At 39.5% G+C, this 20,006-nt stretch overlaps 1 protein-coding gene across 5 annotated transcripts in view; it reads left to right on the top strand.

Annotated features, from left to right (window-relative positions):
- The window catches only part of unc80 (unc-80 homolog (C. elegans)), a 333,697-nt gene extending 315,146 nt beyond the window's left edge, over window positions 1-18,551 (top strand). For all 5 annotated transcript variants that reach the window (XM_076297160.1, XM_076297158.1, XM_076297161.1 and 2 more), the window contains 2 exons: window positions 14,215-14,366; window positions 14,460-18,551. In XM_076297160.1, coding sequence (XP_076153275.1) covers window positions 14,215-14,366; window positions 14,460-14,816 — 509 coding nt within the window. In that variant the 3' untranslated portion in view covers window positions 14,817-18,551. The remainder of the gene's footprint in view (window positions 1-14,214; window positions 14,367-14,459) is intronic.
- Window positions 18,552-20,006: the final 1,455 nt, after the last annotated feature.

Below are 20,006 nucleotides of genomic sequence, written 5' to 3'. Positions count from 1 at the left end.
GCACTTCAAAACAGTCAATGTTTAAAGTGCTAAGATTGTTCACAAAAGTTTGTGAAAGCATGCACATTAGAGTACTGCTTTACTAATGTAAAATATAATTAGGCCTACACTAGTTTCTTTGTTTTTGCATTGTTGCATGATGCTTGCATGAGAAATACTTCTCAAAACAACAGCAATTATATGGGTGCCGTTGTTTTGGTATGCTTCCCTCATGCAAGCATCATACACTGATAGAGTATATATATATGCTATTTAATTACATTTCATTTTAATGCCTGAATGTAAGAATTCAGGAAACACAATACCAGTTTTTAACATTTCTGTTGTTTACTAGTTTATGTAAATCGCAGAACACATGAACTGTTTACATACTACTGATAGCCCATTACTGTACACAATAATACTGTGCCCGTTCATTAACATATATTAATCAGGCGTCTTGTTTACACATTTAAACCATATTTGCACTTAGAATTTCGACTCCAAATTGTAGTAACTACATCTACGAAGTCTAAGGAAGATAACCATGTAGTCTGTTCAAGATAAGATTAATTTTGACAGAACTACAGACATCATGAAAGTAGTAACTAAAATGACTCCATTCACTGCACTTCCTTTTTTCTAGCTCGCAAAATCGCGGTAGTTCTGTTTACACATTAAAACCATATTTACACTTCGAATTTCGCTTCCAAATTGTAGTAACTACATCTACGAAGTCTAAGGAAGATAACCATGTAGTCTGTTCAACGATAAGATACATTTTGACAGAACTACAGACTTCGTGAAAGTAGTAACTAAAATGACTCCATTCACTGCACTTCCTTTTTTCTAGCTCGCAAAATCGCGGTAGTTCTGTTTACACATTAAAACCATATTTACACTTTGAATTTCGCTTCCAAATTGTAGTAACTACATCTACGAAGTCTAAGGAAGATAACCATGTAGTCTGTTCAACGACAAGATACATTTTGACAGAACTACAGACCTCGTAAAAGTAGTATCTAAAATGACTCCATTCACTTCATTGCAAACAGTGTGATAAATGGCCATCACGTAAAGCATATAGCATATGACAACAGCAAATAGCTAACGTTTACGTTAGCCTAACTTACTTATCGTTGACGTTGACCCGACACGTTCATAAGTTAGACCATAGACTGATAAGGACGTCCATCAAACTAAAAGGGTTCATTTTGTCTTCAAATTCGTTCGAATTCCGTGTGCATCCTGTGTATCTTTCGTGCTGCTATCCTGTTACCTCTTCCTGCTGTTCTGGCAACAAGGTTTCACGCGAGATTACGCCACATCCCAGAGAGTTGTGTTGTCTCAAGATGACGCCCGTCTGTGTGAACGAGACGTGAACGGTACTGTTTTTCTTTTTAATAAACTGCCTGTAGACTTACACAGTTCTGAATGCTTCGGTTTACATGTAGATACCCTCATTATGCTACGGTGTAAGTGTGTTGCTATTTGGAGCCTTGGTAGCTATTTATTTTTACTACGTTTAGTTCAAGCGCTCTGGTTCAAGCATCGTTGTGTTTGGTGGGTCAGGTGACGAGCCGTCGGATCACAGCACAGCACCCAGAATGCATTGCAACACACCGTCATGAAGGGACTCATCGTTAGGTCGGCTTTAAATAGCATACAGAACCTATAGTAATATAACGTTGTCTGTAAGCTCCACAGATTGTGGCAAGACAATTTAATTGATTGTGGACTTCTTGCCGGGCAATGATGAGTAACTTAATTTGAATAGTAATGATGCGTGGATGTGCATAATATCTGTATGAAAGTGTGTTTCTCAATGTAATAATCTATACAACAGTACACATGACTAAGTTTGAATGGAGCTAGCTGGGCATAGGACTGGGCTGAATGGATTGGGAAAATACTTTATTTATTTATTTTTTTAATGACCTATATGAACATGGTTTGGCTTTTAAAAAAAAGATGAGACAGCGTGCATTTTTTACATGACCTTTACAACTGGTGCTGGCAAGGCATTGAACTGGGCTGAATGGATTTGGAAAATATATATATATATATATATATTTTTAATGACCTTTATCAACATGGATTGGCTTAAAAAAAAAGGCTTCGCCATGCTGTGGGCTTGCTGGATCAAACCCACTAATAAGTAAACTTAAGAAGAACAATAGTGGGCTTGCTGGATCAAACCCACTAATAAGTAAACTTAAGAAGAACAATAGTGGGCTTGCTGGATCAAACCCACTAATAATAAGTAAACTTAAGAAGAACAAAAGTGGGCTTGAAAGCCATGCTGTGGTCTTGCTGGATCAAACCCACTAATAAAGAAATAAAGAAAACTTAAGAAGAACAATAGTGGGCTTGCTCCGCAAGCCCACAGCATGGCGAAGTCTTGCTGGATCAAACCCACTAATAATAAGAAAAAAAGCCATGCTGTGGGCTTGCTGGATCAAACCCACTAATAATAATAAGAAAACTTAAGAAGAACAATAGTGGGCTTGCTCTGCAAGCCCGCAGCGGTCTTGCTGGGTCAAACCCACTAATTAACATAAACTCAAAATGGCTCCTACTATCTATCTATCTATCTATCTATCTACACCTCTGGAGCCGGTTTATCAGTAAACTTCTTATAATACTCTGTGGGGAAACCATCTAAACCAGGTGATTTTCCAGCCCTCATTGAGAAAATTGCACTTCTGACCTTATCTACCACTATAGCACGGTCCAAAAACTCCTTCTGATCTGTTGACATTTCTAGGAGTTTCTGGAAATAAGGCATCATAGTCTCTCCCTCCTGGGTTAACCTCAGATTTATAGAGCTGGTATAGAAACTCACAAACACCTTGTTAATATCATTGTGTTTGTCACCAAGTCACCTTTCTTGTTTTTAACAGCTGGTATGGCATACAGGAACTATTCTCCTGTTGTGCTCTGTCTAGCTAATAATTTCCCAGACCCCCCCCCCCCCCCCTCTCATGATTACTTTTAAGCCTACATAGTGCATATTCTGCCTTTCTGTGGGGCAGCCGTGGCCTACTGGTTAGCGCTTCGGACTTGTAACCGGAGGGTTGCCAGTTCAAACCCCGACCAGTAGGAACGGCTGAAGTGCCCATGAGCAAAGCACCTAACCCCTCACTGCTCCCCGAGCACCGCTGTTGTTGCAGGCAGCTCACTGCGCCGGGATTAGTGTGTGCTTCACCTCACTGTGTGTTCACTGTGTGCTGAGTGTTTCACTAATTCACGGATTGGGATAAATGCAGAGATCAAATTTCCCTCATGGGATCAAAAGAGTATACAGTATATACTTGACAATGTGGTAGAAACATGGAATCAAACAAATACGCATTTTTATCTTTTTTAAAAATTTTTATGAAAGATGGCGTGTCTACAATTATTCATACCCTTTTAAAATAATCACTGGAAACATCTTTATTTGCAATCAAAGCTCTCCAAATGGTTCTTATAATACGTACCAACATGAGCTTCCAATCGCGAGGGAACAATTTTGCATTGTAGGCATGAAAGGGATGCAATAACGTCACCAACAACAACAAAAACTACTCATTGTCAACATGTAAATTAAATGTAACGTTTCATTGTGAATCAAATTAAAATGTTCTCCTCTTTGCAAACGTAGGCATATGGTGACAGATTAATTTAATAATGTTGCAAAGATACTGCATCAATCCGTAGGCCTATTCATTAGGCTACTAGGCTATTTGTTTTGCCTTACTCTTTATTCATTTAGGCTAGGCCTTTTTATTCATTTATTCATCATCTTCCGTCTTTCGCACTACTTGTGTAGCGCACACATTCTCAGACCTGTCACCTGTCACTCATCATCGTAAGGGAGGTGTTTGGAATCATTCCCGCGTTACAATCATCAGCCAATCAAGGTGGTCACTTCAGTCAAGCTCATGCATGAGTAATGACGTCATCCATAGCAACGAAGACTCACTCTTAGTTTAGGAGTTGTCATTTTTCCTTACTAAGAGTAGGTCTGAAAGGCTTTGTGAATAACTTTTAAGAGAAAACTCCTAGCTAAAATATTTTAGTGCGATTTAGGAGTACTCCTAGTGCTAAGATAAAAGGCTTTGTGAATACGGCCCCTGGACTCTGGCTGGGCCACTCTAAAAAATGTTGATATTGTTCTTGGTTAACCATTTCTTGCCTTGTTTGGCTGTATGTTTTGGATCATTGTGTGGTTTAATGGTCCAATAGTGCCTATTGGGGCAGGTCTCTTGGCACACTGCCTGTCTTTTCCTTCAGAATCTCAGTGTAGCCTCTTGCTTTAGTGTTACCGTTTACTTTGAGAAGGTCACCAGGTCGCCCTGGTTGAAAAACATCCCAAAAGAATACTTTTCTAACCCCCACAATTGAAATGGACATGGTGTCGTTGGAATTTCATGCTTCTTTTTTTATGCCAATCTCAGGCCATGTCCCTGGGTCAAAAAAAAATCAGCAAAAATCAAAATTATTTGTCTAGGTGTGCCCTTATAAAGGTTTAGCTGAGTTGTGCCTGTTTGGAAAAGAGTGATAGTGTGAAGAGTGATCCATGATCAGCATCCAAGATGACCAAGTCATTCATTTTGAGATGGAGTGAACATTTCAACCACCTAAACACCATCCACAATGTGGAGAATAGCTATAAAATGTATTAGTTTTGGGTGTTTTTCAGACAATGGGACCTGGTGAACTTCTCAAAGTAAACGGTAACACTAAAACAAGGGGCAAATTAAGAATTTTGGAGGAGAAGATCAGGCTGTCTGCCGAGAGGCCTGCCCCAATAGGCAGCATTGGACCATTAAACCACACAATGATCCAAAACATACAGCTAAACAAGGCAAGAAATGGTTAACCGAGAACAATACCAACATTTTAGAGTGGCCCAGCCTTTTTCCTCATTGTATTCATTGTGAGATTACAATGAATCGGCAAAGATTATTCTTCATACCTATTTTTAGTCAACTTTACGGAAGGTGTGAATAATTCTGGAGGGTATAGTTTTATCAAAAACCCCATCCAAAAAGTTGATTAAAATCACCCACTATAATCATATGTCCATAACAATAGGCACTAGTTTGTTCACTTTATGAAAGAAACCTAGGTCCTCCACATTTGGAGCTTAAATATTGCATAAATTGACTTTTACTCCATTAATTTTAGCTTCCAAGCTCTTCCCTCTTTTAGCTTCCAATCACTCTTCCCTCTTTGTCCTTTTGCTCTTTTATGAAGAGAAATGTCAGGTGCTTATGCACCAATATAGCCACTTCATGCTTTGAGCTATATTTGGCCAATCCAATCACTTTTTAATTTAGCAGGCCTATATGGGGTAACAAGAGATAACGAAAAGAAAATAGACTAAAAGGAGGAACTGCCCTGCTGCCAATCAAAACTGATAACACTCAATGAACAGTACTGAATGACCCCTTTGCAACAAGGATATAAGGTATAAAAACAACCCCAAACCCACCCCTTTCTGCCCTATCTTGAGAGACCTATCCTAAAACTGGTCCATGAGGCACACTAAAGTGGTCATCATCAGGAATGCCCCCACCACCAATCCCAATGAACATTTTAACAGTCAAAATGACTTTGGTAAAGTTGGAAAGAAATTGGCAGATTCACAGTTTGCGGTTAAATAAATCCTAGGCGAAACATTTTGATAACAAAATAAACAGCTGTGATTAACCTGAAATTTGAAATCTGAAATCTAAGTAATCCAAACAAGCCATCTACAGACATCAATAAGTAACATTTTGGGGCGTGCCACGACGAAATGAGTCCAGTTTGACAAAAAATGGTTTTATTGGATATTCATAATCCACAGACCTTAGGGTTTAAAACAAGGGGTAATTTGTTTAATTCCGTTTAGCCAACCAAGAGATATTGACCAAAATGTGAAAGCTATCATCTCAGCAAAAAAAAAAACAAGTTTTGAGAAAAATCAGCTTTAAAGTTTGTGAAGGGTAAATGTTATGTATATTTCCTATCAACCAATCACCACAAGACTATGCATCCTGATAAAGTTCCCTTTGCCTTTGGAATTAAAATAGCCCCAGTGCTGTCGCTGTCAATCTCTGTTGTCAGTCCAAAGTAATAAGTAGCCAAAGGTTGAATTGCTTCAGAATCCGAAAAGATCCGAACTACATTCACGCAGCTGGTAAAACTCGTGAGGTATTCATAATTAACTATAACTTGTGAGGCAGCCTATAATGTTCGATCAACTTCTGAAGACGACAAGGACAGCAATAGCATAATGCTTAATGCATAGCCTAATGTTTTTGTTTTTAAATGTGCTGCCAACTCCAAAACATATTGAATCGGACCAATCGGGTGCAGTCTTTGTGAGGAATCTGAGGGGTATTTCACAAAACCTAGAAGGGATTAAGCTGGGATTTTTAGGTTATCCTGGATGAATTTAGCCTTGACTTGGTTTCACAAAAGAGATGGCACATAAGTTACCATGGGGATTTATTATCTGCACCTAAGGGGTATTTCACAAAACCTAGATAAGGGATTAAGCTGGGTTTTTTAGGTTATCCTGGATGAATTTAGCCTTGACTTGGTTTCACAAAAGAGATGGCACATACAGTCAGTTACCATGGGGATTTATTCTCTGCACCTAGCCTGGTCCCGACCAGGCTAACAGCCAAGCTAAGTTAATTCTAATGGTAATTATGTGGTCTTATTGGTTCAGCTAGCTGTCATTCACATCAGACCTCCGTGCTCATTTTTAAAGAGCTTTATTCCATTTATACACTATTTGCTAAATGTACACTGCAAAAAATGAATTCTAACCAAGTTTTATTGATCTTATATTAAGATTAAAAAATCTATTTGGTATTGTTTTTAGTATGAAAAGACTTACCTAGCGCCCTCTCAAAAGATCATTTTGACTTAATTTAAGAAGACTTTAACTTATTTTAAGGAGTCTTATCAAGACAAATTTGCTCAACGCACTGGCAGACAAATTTGCTTGTTTTTAGGACAAATTTGCTTAACGCACTGGCAGACAAATTTGCTTGTTTTCAAGATGAGATGTCTTAAAATAAGTCAATTTTTTTTTAAATTAAGTCAAATGATTTCACAAGAAAGCGCTAGGTAAGTCTCTTTATACTGAAAACAATACCAACTAGTTTTTTTTATCTTGATATAAGATTAATAACACTTGGTTAGATTTTGTTAGATAAGCAGTTTTTGCAGTGTATTTGCTCGCAAAACAAAAAGGATTGTCTGCCTACTACCATATGGTTATTATTTTAATTGTGATAGCCTTATAATTATTAACATAGGACTAGGTACTCATTGTTTGCTTATTTTATTAGACGTTTGATGAATAGCCTACTGTAGTTGATTGGAAGTGGAGGGGCAAGTTTTCGAAGGTGTTTTCAAGTATAATATAAAGGTATATCATACTATGTGCATCTTTGTAATGGAAAGCGCTTTTTTTTAATGATGTTGCGTGTCGAGACAAGGAAGCATTCACACGTGGGTGCATACGTAAATTTGCATTCAGTTGGTCTACCACGCCTACTCCTGCTGTTTTACAGAAATAGCCATGATTCCCATTCCAAAAAGGACAACTTTACTTCATTGTGTGTATATATTAAAAGCGGTTGTTCACTTTGTGTGAATGACGCTATTTTCCGGGTCTTTTTTATTCCAACCGTGGGCACTTTGGAGCAGAAACGAGAACGCGCACACATCCTGATTTACTTACACCTGACTTGACATAGTCGCTCCTACTCATCCTGGATTGGCATTAGTGAAACGAGTTGAGCTAGGATGACCAGACAACGCTATGTCAAACCTCGCTTTATCACTTATCTTGGATGTCTTAATTCTGCCTTTGTGAAATACCCCTCTAGCCTGGTCCCAACCAGGCTAACAGCCAAGCTAAGTTAATTCTAATGGTAATTATGTGGTCTTATTGGTTCAGCTAGCTGTCATTCACATCAGACCTCCGTGCTAATTTTAAGGAGCTTTATTCCATTTATAAACTATTTGCTAAATGTATTTGCTCGCAAAACAAAACAGATTGTCTGCCTACTACCATATGGTTATTATTTTAATTGTGATAGCCTTATAATTATTAACATAGGCCTAGGTACTCATTGTTTGCTTATTTTATAGATAGACGTTTGATGAATAGCCTACTGTAGTTAATTGGAAGTGGAGGGGCAAGTTTTCGAAGGTATTTTCAACTATAATATTAAGGTATATCATACTATGTGCATCTTTGCAGTGGCAAGCGCTTTCTTAATAATGTTGCGTGCCGAGACAAGGAAGCACTCACACGTGGGTGCATACGTAAATTTGCATTCAGTTGGTCTACCACGCCTACTTCTGCTGTTTTACAGAAATAGCCATGATTCCCCATTCCAAAAAGGATAACTTTAGGCTACTTCATTGTTAGTCTATATCAAAAGCGGTTGTTCACTTTGTGTGAATGACGCTATTTTCCGCGTCTTTTTTATTCCAACCGTGGGCACTTAAGAGCAGAAACGAGAACGCGCACACATCCTGAATTACTTACACCTGCCTTGACATAGTCGCTCCTACTCATCCTGGATTGGCATTAGTGAAACGAGTTGAGCTAGGATGACCAGACAACGCTATGTCAAACCTCCCTTTATCACTTATCTTGGATGTCTTAATTCTGCCTTTGTGAAATACCCCTCTGGATTGGCATTAGTGAAACGAGTTGAGCTAGGAAGCTAGGATGACCAGACAACGCTATGTCAAACCTCGCTTTGTCACTTATCTTGGATGTCTTAATTCTGCCTTTGTGAAATACCCCTCAGGGGCCTGTTGCACAAAAGCAGAATTAAGACATCCGGGATAAGTTACTGAGCTGCGCTCAATGAATCCAAAACACGAGCGTACCGGCTTAATTGGTTGCACAACGAGCAAGCCAGGATGAGCAGACACGGATTCATCAAGCCAGGTGAAACCTATCCCGGATAAGTGCGCGCTCACGGCTCCCTCAAATAAACCCTGCCACCGATCACAGATTCACCATGGCAACTAGACATAACTAAAGCGGCTTCATTGCTTCTTCTACGGTGTGAAGTAGGTAGCGATAGCCTTTTCACAACAGCAACAAACAGCAACACCTCTGTTTAGGAGAATATTGCAACTAGTTACGCGACCACCACGTGAGAAATGGTTAGGCACTCCTGTGACGTCACATTGTCGCATGACAGGTCGGGAATGCCGAGTATGTAAAAGTTAATTATTGATCAAAAAAGTTTAAATAATGACAGTGGGTCTAGGTATATGTGATAACAATGTGTAGTGGGCAGTGGAATAACTTGGTTTCCGTTTGTGGTGACTGCTGACTGAGATAAGGGATGAGATTAAATAGATCCTGGAATTTAGCCTGGTCTGGAGCAGGCTAGCTCCACAGAATAAATCGCCATGGTAACTTATACCATAACATATCCTGCTGCCCCCTATCCCGCTTTTGTGCAACTGGATCACGGATAAATTGAGCCAGGATAACCAAGATATCCCGGCTTAATCCCTTATCCTAGTTTTGTGCAATAGGCCCCTGGTCAGCAACAACTGTGTTTACCATGTATGCACCATGCTATGCAGTATGCAACTGAAAGTAGCAATAATGGCTTGGCGAAATGCACTGTCGGCCTGCTAGATCAGCAGCATCAGGCCCATCAGAGGTATTAAAGTCCTCAAATCCAAGGCCTTGTGGTTGGAGGAAACGGGGCTCATCCCAGTGGATTGCCAAATTGTAGAGGACTGCAGAGGTGACTATTATGTTGCTTGCCCTTTGCGGTGTGGTCCGTAGGCCAAAGGATAGGAAAGCAGAGCGACTCTTCAGCATGCCAAATGCTTAATGTAGCAATGAATCTCCCTGTGGCTTTCATTGAACCGGGCCTCTGCACGGGTTGCTGACCTCCAAACAGGTGTGATGAGGTACCACCGCAGAGGATAGGCCCGATCTCCAAGAAGGACTCCACGGTAAGCCCCCTCTTCAAATTAAACCTTGAGGTGGCTGCTGTGCGTCATGCGTGCATCATGCACACTGCCGGGCTATCTCGCCACAACATTATGAATGCGCATGTTGTTATCGCAAACCATCTGACAGTTTATAGAGCTGTATCTGTAATATCAGATACGGTATTCTAAAACGAATGTTATTAGTTACTAATATTATTGCAAAACGTCTGCTCCACTATCTGACACATTAAAGTGCTTTTCACAGGCATTAAAGTCAGTTGTGACATTAATTATATACACTGCACAAATGCATTTTGCCAAGTGTATATTTGTTATGTTTAGGCAGACCCAATATCAGGGGATGTAGCCTTATCAACGTTGATTCGTAAAGGCTGGATTGCGCACTGTGCCATGGAAAACAAGTGGACTGTGGGTGCAGTCCACTATTCCAATCACCCCACGCATACCGGCATGAACATAAAATGCCGTGGAGATGTCTCTCTGCTCATCCTTGTTTGCCATGGCTATATAGTTGAGGTGAAATGCAGCAATCAATATCATTTTTGCTCCTCGTTGTAATGATTTATTCGTGACAAGTAATTGATTGACTGATTTAATTTCATTAACACACTAGATGAGGTGAGGGCAGATTTAGATTCCAGATTTCCACAACAAGTAGCCTAACTATTTCATGATAAATGTATATTTCAACATTATTTGCATTTTATTCAAATTGACTTTACATTTCCAAAGTTTTTTTGGTAATTATAGCACAAAATACATTTGTTTAGCCACAACAGTCATAAAAAATATCCGAAGATCCTGAAATGCATCCACCATTAAGTTAACACTGCATCTGCTTGGGTGAAACTCGAAATCAGAGTACTTCCGGTTTCCAGGCAGTTTGACCCGTATTTAACTAGGAACAGCTGATCCTGTGTGAGTTGTTGCACAGCAATCACATTCAACTTCGTGCTTAGCTGCGTGTTAAACTCCAAAACCTTGGTTTTAAGGAGTACGTTTTTAAATGCTAACTGACAGAGCAATTGGCCCTGTATATTTATTGAATATATGATTATGTGATTATTGGGTCAAATTAAATTATTTAAGGGTCTGCAAAAGTAAGGGACAAGCATGTCCATCTTTTTTGTAGAATGACCCAGCTACCTGCTTTTCACCTTCACAACCAGCAAGAAAAGATGTGGTTACACAAACTCTGCCCACTGAAAGCACTCCATGGCTACACCTACCGAACACGCCCCACTTAAGACAGAGAAGCTGTTCATCTGCTATTGGATTAGCATTTGGCCGTACACTATTGAAACAATAGCTCTTCCACTAAAAGGCCTCTGAATAGAACAAATCTGTTTTAAGCACAAGCTTGGCTTCAGGCAACACCTTTGCCTGCTTTTGCAGTCTGAGAACATCCGTAGCCTGCTCTGTGTTTTTCATCTTCGCGCATGTAAGCAAACTGCCACTGTTCATTGACGCTACAACACCTGGATCGGATGTGTGTGTTTGTCAGTGTAATGCTTGTGCAACATTGTCAACCAGCAGAGAGACACCGCCACGTGTGCTACACACAGTACTGACTGTGTCTTTTCATATGCTCCTGGTATTGCGCTGTTAGGACCAGACCAGTGCCCTTGGAGCCGCTGTGCTCTGATGCCGCATCGCATTTTTCGGATCTCTGCCTGTTCAGTATTGTCAATTTGTCCTCACTACTAGCCACATGTGTGCTGTAACACCCTGCTGATTTGTTCTAGGTGAATACATAGCCAACGTTGCAATAGGGGCTCTGGGATACAGTATGTGTACTGTACATATGTACTGAACTGGAGTGAACGTAAGGTCATGAATATAACCTTGGTTCTTTGAAGACGATAACCCTTTCTAGTCTCATTAGCCCCCTTCAGACGTTCGAGCTAGCCAGGCCGTGCTGGGGCTAATTGCTTTCACACCTTCAGGTGTGGGGCCTAACACTGTGGACAAGCGTCCCACTAAATTATTCCTGCCAGTGTGTTTTATGCTATCGATAGTGTGGAATACTTTAAAGAACTATCGTAAAAGGTCCAATTTCAGCCCCTTTCGTTCGGAAATTCTAAAATAAAGATGTTTTTTTAATACTTCAAAATTTCATTTGATAAGTGAACCTTACATTTTCCAGTAGCCATAGATGTGTAGATTTGAACAAAGTCTGGTTTGGCTCTTAGCAGGAGCATCTTCATACTGCCTTCAAAATCCTATTTTCTTTACTGTGCACTCTGAGTTTGGTGCTGGGCTAGTGGGTGCCCTCTCACGCCGGCACATCATCGTGAAATCAAAATTCCATTTGAGCTCCAAGGGGATTTGAACACACAGCCTTCCAAGTCACGGTAAAATGTAATTTATGGTACATGGCTCATTTAGATACACGTATGTTGTGTGTGCTTGCGTTTCTTTAGGAATCCGCCGTCTTGGTTCGTATATAAATGAATATTAAGTGATATACAGGTACACGTAAGGACAGAAATAGCTGACTGACTTCGATAGCATACAGTATAGGAAAGAGATGCGTGACTTTCTGCTTATCCTGTTTGAAAATGGGTGGTATTGGTGACGTTTTCACAAGCGAGGGCGTGTCGAGGTGTAATGCGGAGAGGTTATTGCCTGACAGTCTGAACCAGGCTTGGAATTTCACCATTCTGGGGGCAAGGACACTTGGCCTTCAGTTGGGCATATTTGGTGGGGGGCACAAAGGCCACATGTCAGGGCACCAAGGCCAAAGTTAACTATACAGTAGTAGGCTATAAAAATGATCAAAGTTGTATTTAGCCTATTCACTGCAGTAGACCTGCATCACTGTAGCCTATGAAACATTACAAAAACATGAAACATGGCATATTACATAGAACTGTAAATCATCTGATCATCTAATGATTACAGATATCAAGGCTATATATAACATTTATTTTATATTTGGCCTGCTATGAAATCATGTATTGAACAATTTAAGCACAGCTCAGCTTTAAGAAACTCAAATAGCCTAGATGCATGCTTAGCATTTTGTGATTACTACTTTCACAAACTCTTAGTCAGCTGTCCTCTGATTTACTAATATCTAGGCGATATTTGTAACATTTATTTTGTATTTGGCCATTATGAAATCATGTGGAACAATTTAAACACATTGTAAAACTTAAAGCTCAAATTTGGAGACATCCATGCATGTCGAACTTTACTGCAAATTCAAAACTGGATTACTCTGGAACAGCTAACTGTACAGGGGACTGCTTTACACCTTTGTGTTCGGTAAGGTCTGCTGTTTGCTATGGTTTGTCATGTGTTAAAAGAAGGGTTTGTGAAGTATTCCACCGAGATGAATGGGTAGGGAGATCATGGACGCATAACCTTCAGTAGAATGTATGATTAAATTGAATTATATTATTTACTTTTCTCGCGAACCGTTCAACACAGCAATTATCGGCTAACATCGTTTAAAAGCTGAGAAAAAGCTCTTTCATGTGATACTTGTGATGTCTGTGTGATGAATAGGCTACTTCGCGAGTAATTCAACTGAGAATGGGTGAATTTGGACGCACTTTCCTTCTTGCGCTGTCACTTTCTCCACTGCGTAAAATACTAAATTAATTTGCGCTGTGAATGCTAAGATTATTTTGACAGGCCACAGGCTAAATAAAAATCAATATTAGTAGGACGCAAAGCAGAATATTGAAAGAAGGGGGCACCAAGGCCACCGTGGCCTGTAAACCTCTGATTTTCAAAGGGGCCTCACGGCCAACGCAAAGGGGCCTCACGGCCAACGCAAGAGTCTCTGAACCTAGCCATTTGGATGCTTCAGAATGTCTAAAAGAGGACAAGTTAATTGTGGTGTGCCCTATATAGTGTAAGGCCTGTGAAAAATTCCCATTGGAGGTTCAAATTGATGACATCATGTGGGGATGACTTCCCATTGGTTAACGTCTCGTGTTATCCTTCAGAGAATGAAGGTTATGTTCATAACCTTATGTTTTACTGTTTTCTTCATCATACAATATGGTGATGACAGAAATCCTTGTATAAGTGCAATTGGTTCTTTAACATGACAAAAGGCTTTTGAGTGTTTATGAGTGAGGAAAGATATACACATCCTGACTTGTGCTGTTTCATTTTTTTCTGGTTTTAGTTTTGTGTTACATTGGGGTTGTGCATTAGTGTAGTGTGTTTATGTATATCAGGATGACTTATGGAGTGTGTGTCTATGAACTGTGTGATTTATTGCAGCTCACGGGGAACAGAAGCGCTCTGTAACTTTCACTGAGACACAGCCGGAGACCTGTTGTAAATCTCCCCCAGAGAAAAGAAAGCCTAGTCCTCCTGCATCTCCTCCCAGTGTTGCTGTGAAAGCAGTTCTGGAAAGTCCTGGTTGCCCACAGGTGCATATGTGCAGTTATATTTTGTAAACAACTTTTATTTATTGCCTGCCAATACATATGTCTATCTTAGAGTATGTATGTTCTGTTTTTTAGACTACTACCTCAGCAGAGAGCAAGGAGATGAAAGAAATGGCCACACTGAGCAACCAACTATCTCCACCTCCTCACGTGTCACCTCACACCATTTCTTGTCCTTCTACCCCTGTGTCTCGCTCATTGTTTCCTCTAGCACCCACTTTGGTTTCTCTTCCATCTCATATCGGAGAGAGCCCAGAAGATGAAGAAACATCCTTACTACTGCACCATCCAGACCCAGCCCTAACCCAAAGAAAGGAGCATGGGACAGAGAACCCCCTCCTGAAACCCCTCCTTCCACAGCCAGAGATCTCCTGTGCCTCTCCTTTCACGTTATCACCTGTAGACCTTGATCTAAATGAGTCACATGTCTGAAATATATTGTACAGTGTAGTCAGGTTGTACCATCAAGCTGGCAATTTTGCTGCATATTGAGTAAAAAAAGTAGCAGCCTATTGACACATTGCTTTCACAGAGTGACCACAGCAAGCTACATGTGAAATACTAGTCAAGTCAAGTCAGTTTTATTTAGTATAGCGCATTTAACATGCACAAAGTTGCTAAGATGCACATGTTACTAAGACACACCTAAACTATTATCAATAAATTATAGAACATTATTGTAGGTAATATCAGGGCTTTAGAGTGCGACCAAAATTGTAAAGGCTGTGACTAAAATCTTTCCAGGGTCACACAGGTGCACCTAACGTCATAAGGGTGAACGCTTTCCTCGCATCTGCTGTCTCTCCACAAACTAAGCGTTTGTTCTCTTTTGACTAGTGTTGCACTACAAAAGTATCACAATACCCTGAAATTAGAAACGTCACAATACCTAATTGTATTAGTTATAAAGACTTTTAAGAATGACAGTGTTGTTTTTCAACAAGATAGGCCTACGTATTTCATGAAATTTCAAAATTCTTCAATTGGTATCTGTATCGAAACAATAATTTTGGTATTGTGACAACACTACCTTTGACTGAACTCACACTCATGGTAGGATCATATTGTGGTCTAAATCAGAGAGAGAGAGATGGGGCGGGTCTTTGCCTCTGATTGGCTGTGGTCCAGATATTCCTGTACACTGCATATGGGGTGCACCTAAATGTTGTGCTGTAGCAGCCATAGATATTAGAAAGCTAGATACCGCATTGGGCTCCCAAACGTACGTAAATATCGTCGTCATCTTGGTGGGGGCAACAATAACTGAAGGCCAATGGAGAAACACGTGACTCTGACTGGAAATCAAACAGGTGTCTCTGATTGCGACAAGTGTTGCTGTTACTCTCCCATAGACATAGTAAACAATAGTAAACATGCTGCCCCCAGCAATATGGCTGCCGTGTTTACATATGCCACCTAATAGAACTCGTGCCCAATGCGGTATCTAGCTTTCTAATATTTATGGTAGCAGCTAAATAAAAAGGTTAGGTGCACCAGTGCAACCAATCAAAAAGCTAGTCTGGAGCCCGTAATATGTAGATAAATACAGAGAAGCAGTTCTTAGAAACACCTTCTGTATTACCCATCAATTCAAGTTACAAATGAAGTTATCCCAGGTTTAATCATGCTTTACCTAAAAGAATACATTTCCAAAAAATACTTCTTATATAATATGTATACCCATTTAGTTGCAACAACATTGCAAAACTGTAATTCCATCAGGGATTTTTGGTATTCATTAGTACACCATGTAGTAGTAAGCATTACTGAGTTTATGTTCTTCACAGTGATAATAATGTGTTAATGTAGGCTATGTCCCAGTGTGCAAATATCTCTCAAAGCTGTCACTGGGGAGTGTGTGATGTGTGAATGTGCCTGAAAGTAACCAGTGTAATCAAAGAAACAATGCAGTGCAAATTGTGTAGCCCAGCTCTAGTCACATTGGCATGCACCATTCACTGTTATCATATGTTTGACACCCAACCCACCCCACCTTCAGCTTATATGTTTATACACACTTTCATGTAATCTAAAGGAAAACGTGGAATTACACTGGAAAGTCTTTTTTTTATTTTGGGGTCAGATGTACAGATCACCATGTTAGCAATCGTTTTACTGTAGGTGTAACTTTCACTATGTGCCTGAAAACATGGCATTGTTTGTAGAAACCACATTGTGTCTAAAACTGTGCTCCACCTGAGAATATACACAGAATAAGAAATTCTACTCCTCTGATTTATGCATACGTGGGATGTTCTTAGGAAAATTGAAGGACAAAATTAACCTAGCTCGAGTTGCTGCAGCCGACAGCTAAAGCAACCAGGCTGCTATACTGTAAGCGCTACACTCTGGGGGCATGTTCATGAGACCCCATGTTCATGCACCTAAAGCTGTAGTTTTAAATAACATGAATAGGAGAAACTTCCAGAAACAATGGAGTAGAAAGCTGAGCTCTAGTTTGCTTATATGCCCCATGTTAAGCTTTATTATGTTTACCTTCTTATATCAGCCACTTCCCCTTATGTAGACGACTGTGATTCTATTGAACTTAGTTCGTTTTGTTTGAAATTGGTTGCTCCGATAATGTGATCAGTCACACACTTAGGACATTCAGCGTTAAATGGCCAAACAGTACCAAATCTCTGTCTATGTTGCATTCTCTAACATATCTAAAATACTCCCGAGCATTGTGTTAAGAGTGGAGGTTGTTTTAAAAATAACACAAACATAAAATAACACAAACCAGCTTGAACCAGTTTTGGCCAAGACAGCCGAGGCTAAAGACTACATATAGCATAAACATATTTATGTGACGAAAATATATGTGGGTGACTGTTTCTGCATCAACAGCAATTGGCTTTTTGCTGAATGTCACAAGGCTCACACAACAGGGTTAATCACATTTGCTTGTGAAGCAATAAAATTGATTCTGACACATAAGACTCGCCTGGTCAGAAGGTGTGTCCAGTCCACATTCGCTAATTTAACAACGTGATTTTGTGATCAGAGGCCAGGCGCATTGTTCAAAAGAGTTGTTCTTGTGTTTCTTAATCAGTCATGGGGGTGTTTTGGGCGTTACATCCTTTAAAGCAATGAGAGTGACATCTGACATTCCCTTTAACAGCAAGCAGTGCAACACCAAACAGTGCGTCGGTATTTTAACAGTCAGCGCATTTGAAGGAATTTGAATTCAAGGAAGGGTTTTTCTTGGTTCTTGGTTGTCTTGGATTAGAGGATGTAAGAGCGATTTTAGGATCATGCGCCAGACAACACCTGTTTCGTTAATTTACACACCTCTGGGTGCGAAAGGGGGGCTCATGGCGAAAAATTCATCACTGAATTGGGTGTAAATTAAGAACAAACCTTGCGTTGTGCTTTATGTCGGGTGTATGATGGGGCTCATAGACCCTTACATCAGTGTTTATGGTTGTGAAAAAATTATCTTGATATGCTTTTGTACTAAACAATAACATACAGATGAAATTTTAAAAGCAGGTCAACATTATTACCAATTTGCCTATTGCTGAATCAATGTCAGAATTAATTCTATCGCTCAACAAGCAGATATGATTAGACCTGTTTTCCGGTTTACAATACACACCGTTAACTTAATTTGGACAGCTGTTGCTTTGATTAATTGCCAAAATTGCCTAGTTGTATTTTTGTTTTATATATTTCTTTTTGTTTTAAACTAAAATGATGTATCGCTCCTTTAATGTGAGTAAATATGAGGATTGCTTTTTTATGAATTAACCCCAGTATAGTATGGATTTGGCACTTGTTAAGTGAATTCGTTGTAGTCAGGATTTGTTCCTCTGCATGAAAATTTAGCTAGCAGAGTGATAAATTACAGTCAGTGTGCTTTTCCATGAACCTCTTTCCAATGCACAGTTATCTGTTCAGAAAACAAAAGGAAGCAGCACTTCTTCTCTGTTCACTGCTCAATGTAATTATATTAAGCTGTTCCATAAGCGGATATTTAGACTTCAGCCAAGCAAACTATTTGTAGCTGTCTGTATGTGTAAAATGTAAGCTTATGTGTCTGTGTGTCCATGTATCATTATTACATTCTGTATTTATTGAAACAAAAAGTGAATTAAACCATTTCTATTTAAAAATATATGTACATGAAAACAAATTCAATAAAGTATATCTGCAAGCAGCAATGAGGGGGCTACACAGCAAAACTGCCCAGATTTGTCATGGCAAATTGATGTTATTACTTAAAACGCATGGCTGTAAGCACTTACAGCAGGTTTCATGTCATGGAACCAAAAGATAGGAGCTCATTTCAAAAGCTTTCAACAATGAAAAATGTATTCAGTAACTTTTGTGAGGCTCATGTGTAGTTGGTTGTTTGGTTAAGATTGGACAAAATTTGGGACCTGTGAGAACATTTTCATGCTTTCAACAAAATCCAATATGGCGGTTGGATCAATAGAGTACCGAAGTGTGACGTTCCGTTTTCATGACTGCAGTGTCACTGGATCTAAAGTGGCTTCAACAGCATTGAATGTAGACATGTGACATAATTTCTAGCTAATAAATTGTTTTAAATGTAGGCTATAACCATTTAAACATGTTTTACCTGCTAGGCAGCAGCTTAGCCACATATCACGGATTCCCAGGCAGGTATAATAGAAAGAAACAAAATTCCAGTAGATATTTCAGGTCATCAGATCAAAAACTGGAGGCTGTTATGAGTGACGTTTTTTTGCCTCAAAAATAAAGCCGAGATACGTCCAATTTAAGGATTTTAACCGCAGGCTGTGACGTCAAATGGTAGTCTCTTTTACAGAGGAAACCCATACTAAAACAAAACTGTAGTCACAAATTTGATAGTTTTGTTATGAATGTGTTGTATTATGTGATTCCTACAGTGTCAAAAAAAAATTAGTAACATCTTACAAACGTACTTAAATAGATTAAGAAAGACACCACTATGGTCACATCTATGGTTAGATTGGTTTGTAATCAGGAGTGTGATTGGCAGTGATGGGAATAACGCCGTTATAAATAATATATATATATATATATAGTTATAAATAACGGTGTTACTGATACGAGTAATCTTCCCATCTTAATAACGCTGTTATCGTTACTGCCAAAAAATGTGGCCGTTACTACAATTGAAGCTGTTTTTTTTCATCAGACTGAGCCGAGAGGCAAAAACTTTTTTTAACTGTTCTTCCTTGGTTAGTGGGCAGTGCATAAGACAAGCCCATAAATGCTAACGATTGGCTGAGGTTGAGTAAAATTTCATGGTAAGACAATCAGAGGTGGAGTTAGGCAGGTGTTCGAAAGCACAGTCGAACACAACGAACAACACAAGCGAGTCAGTCAGTCAACGAGTAACAGATAGGCTTTCCCCTCCAAGAAATTAAAGGAACTAATCAAATGCACATTATGCCCTGGCCAAAAGTGCCTATCCACATCAGTGTCAAGTCATTTAAACTTAGGCTACTCAAACATCTTTCAACGTTGCATGCTTCCACGAAATTAGTGGCAAAGACCACCGAAGTAGGAGTGCCACAAAACCTAAGCAACTGAAAAATGTGAAAAATAACCCCTTAAATTATGACATCTGATGACTTTTATGGGAAGTATTAATACATTGAGATA

This window comes from Alosa pseudoharengus, unplaced genomic scaffold, assembly GCF_046254945.1.
Source record: "Alosa pseudoharengus isolate Yale_2024_CS ecotype anadromous, Long Island Sound unplaced genomic scaffold, YU_APseudo_1.1 YU_APseudo_1.1_scf_20, whole genome shotgun sequence".
Taxonomy (NCBI): domain Eukaryota; kingdom Metazoa; phylum Chordata; class Actinopteri; order Clupeiformes; family Clupeidae; genus Alosa; species Alosa pseudoharengus.
The sequence above is the reverse complement of the archived record's forward strand: the minus strand, read 5'-3'. Positions and strand labels throughout refer to the sequence as shown.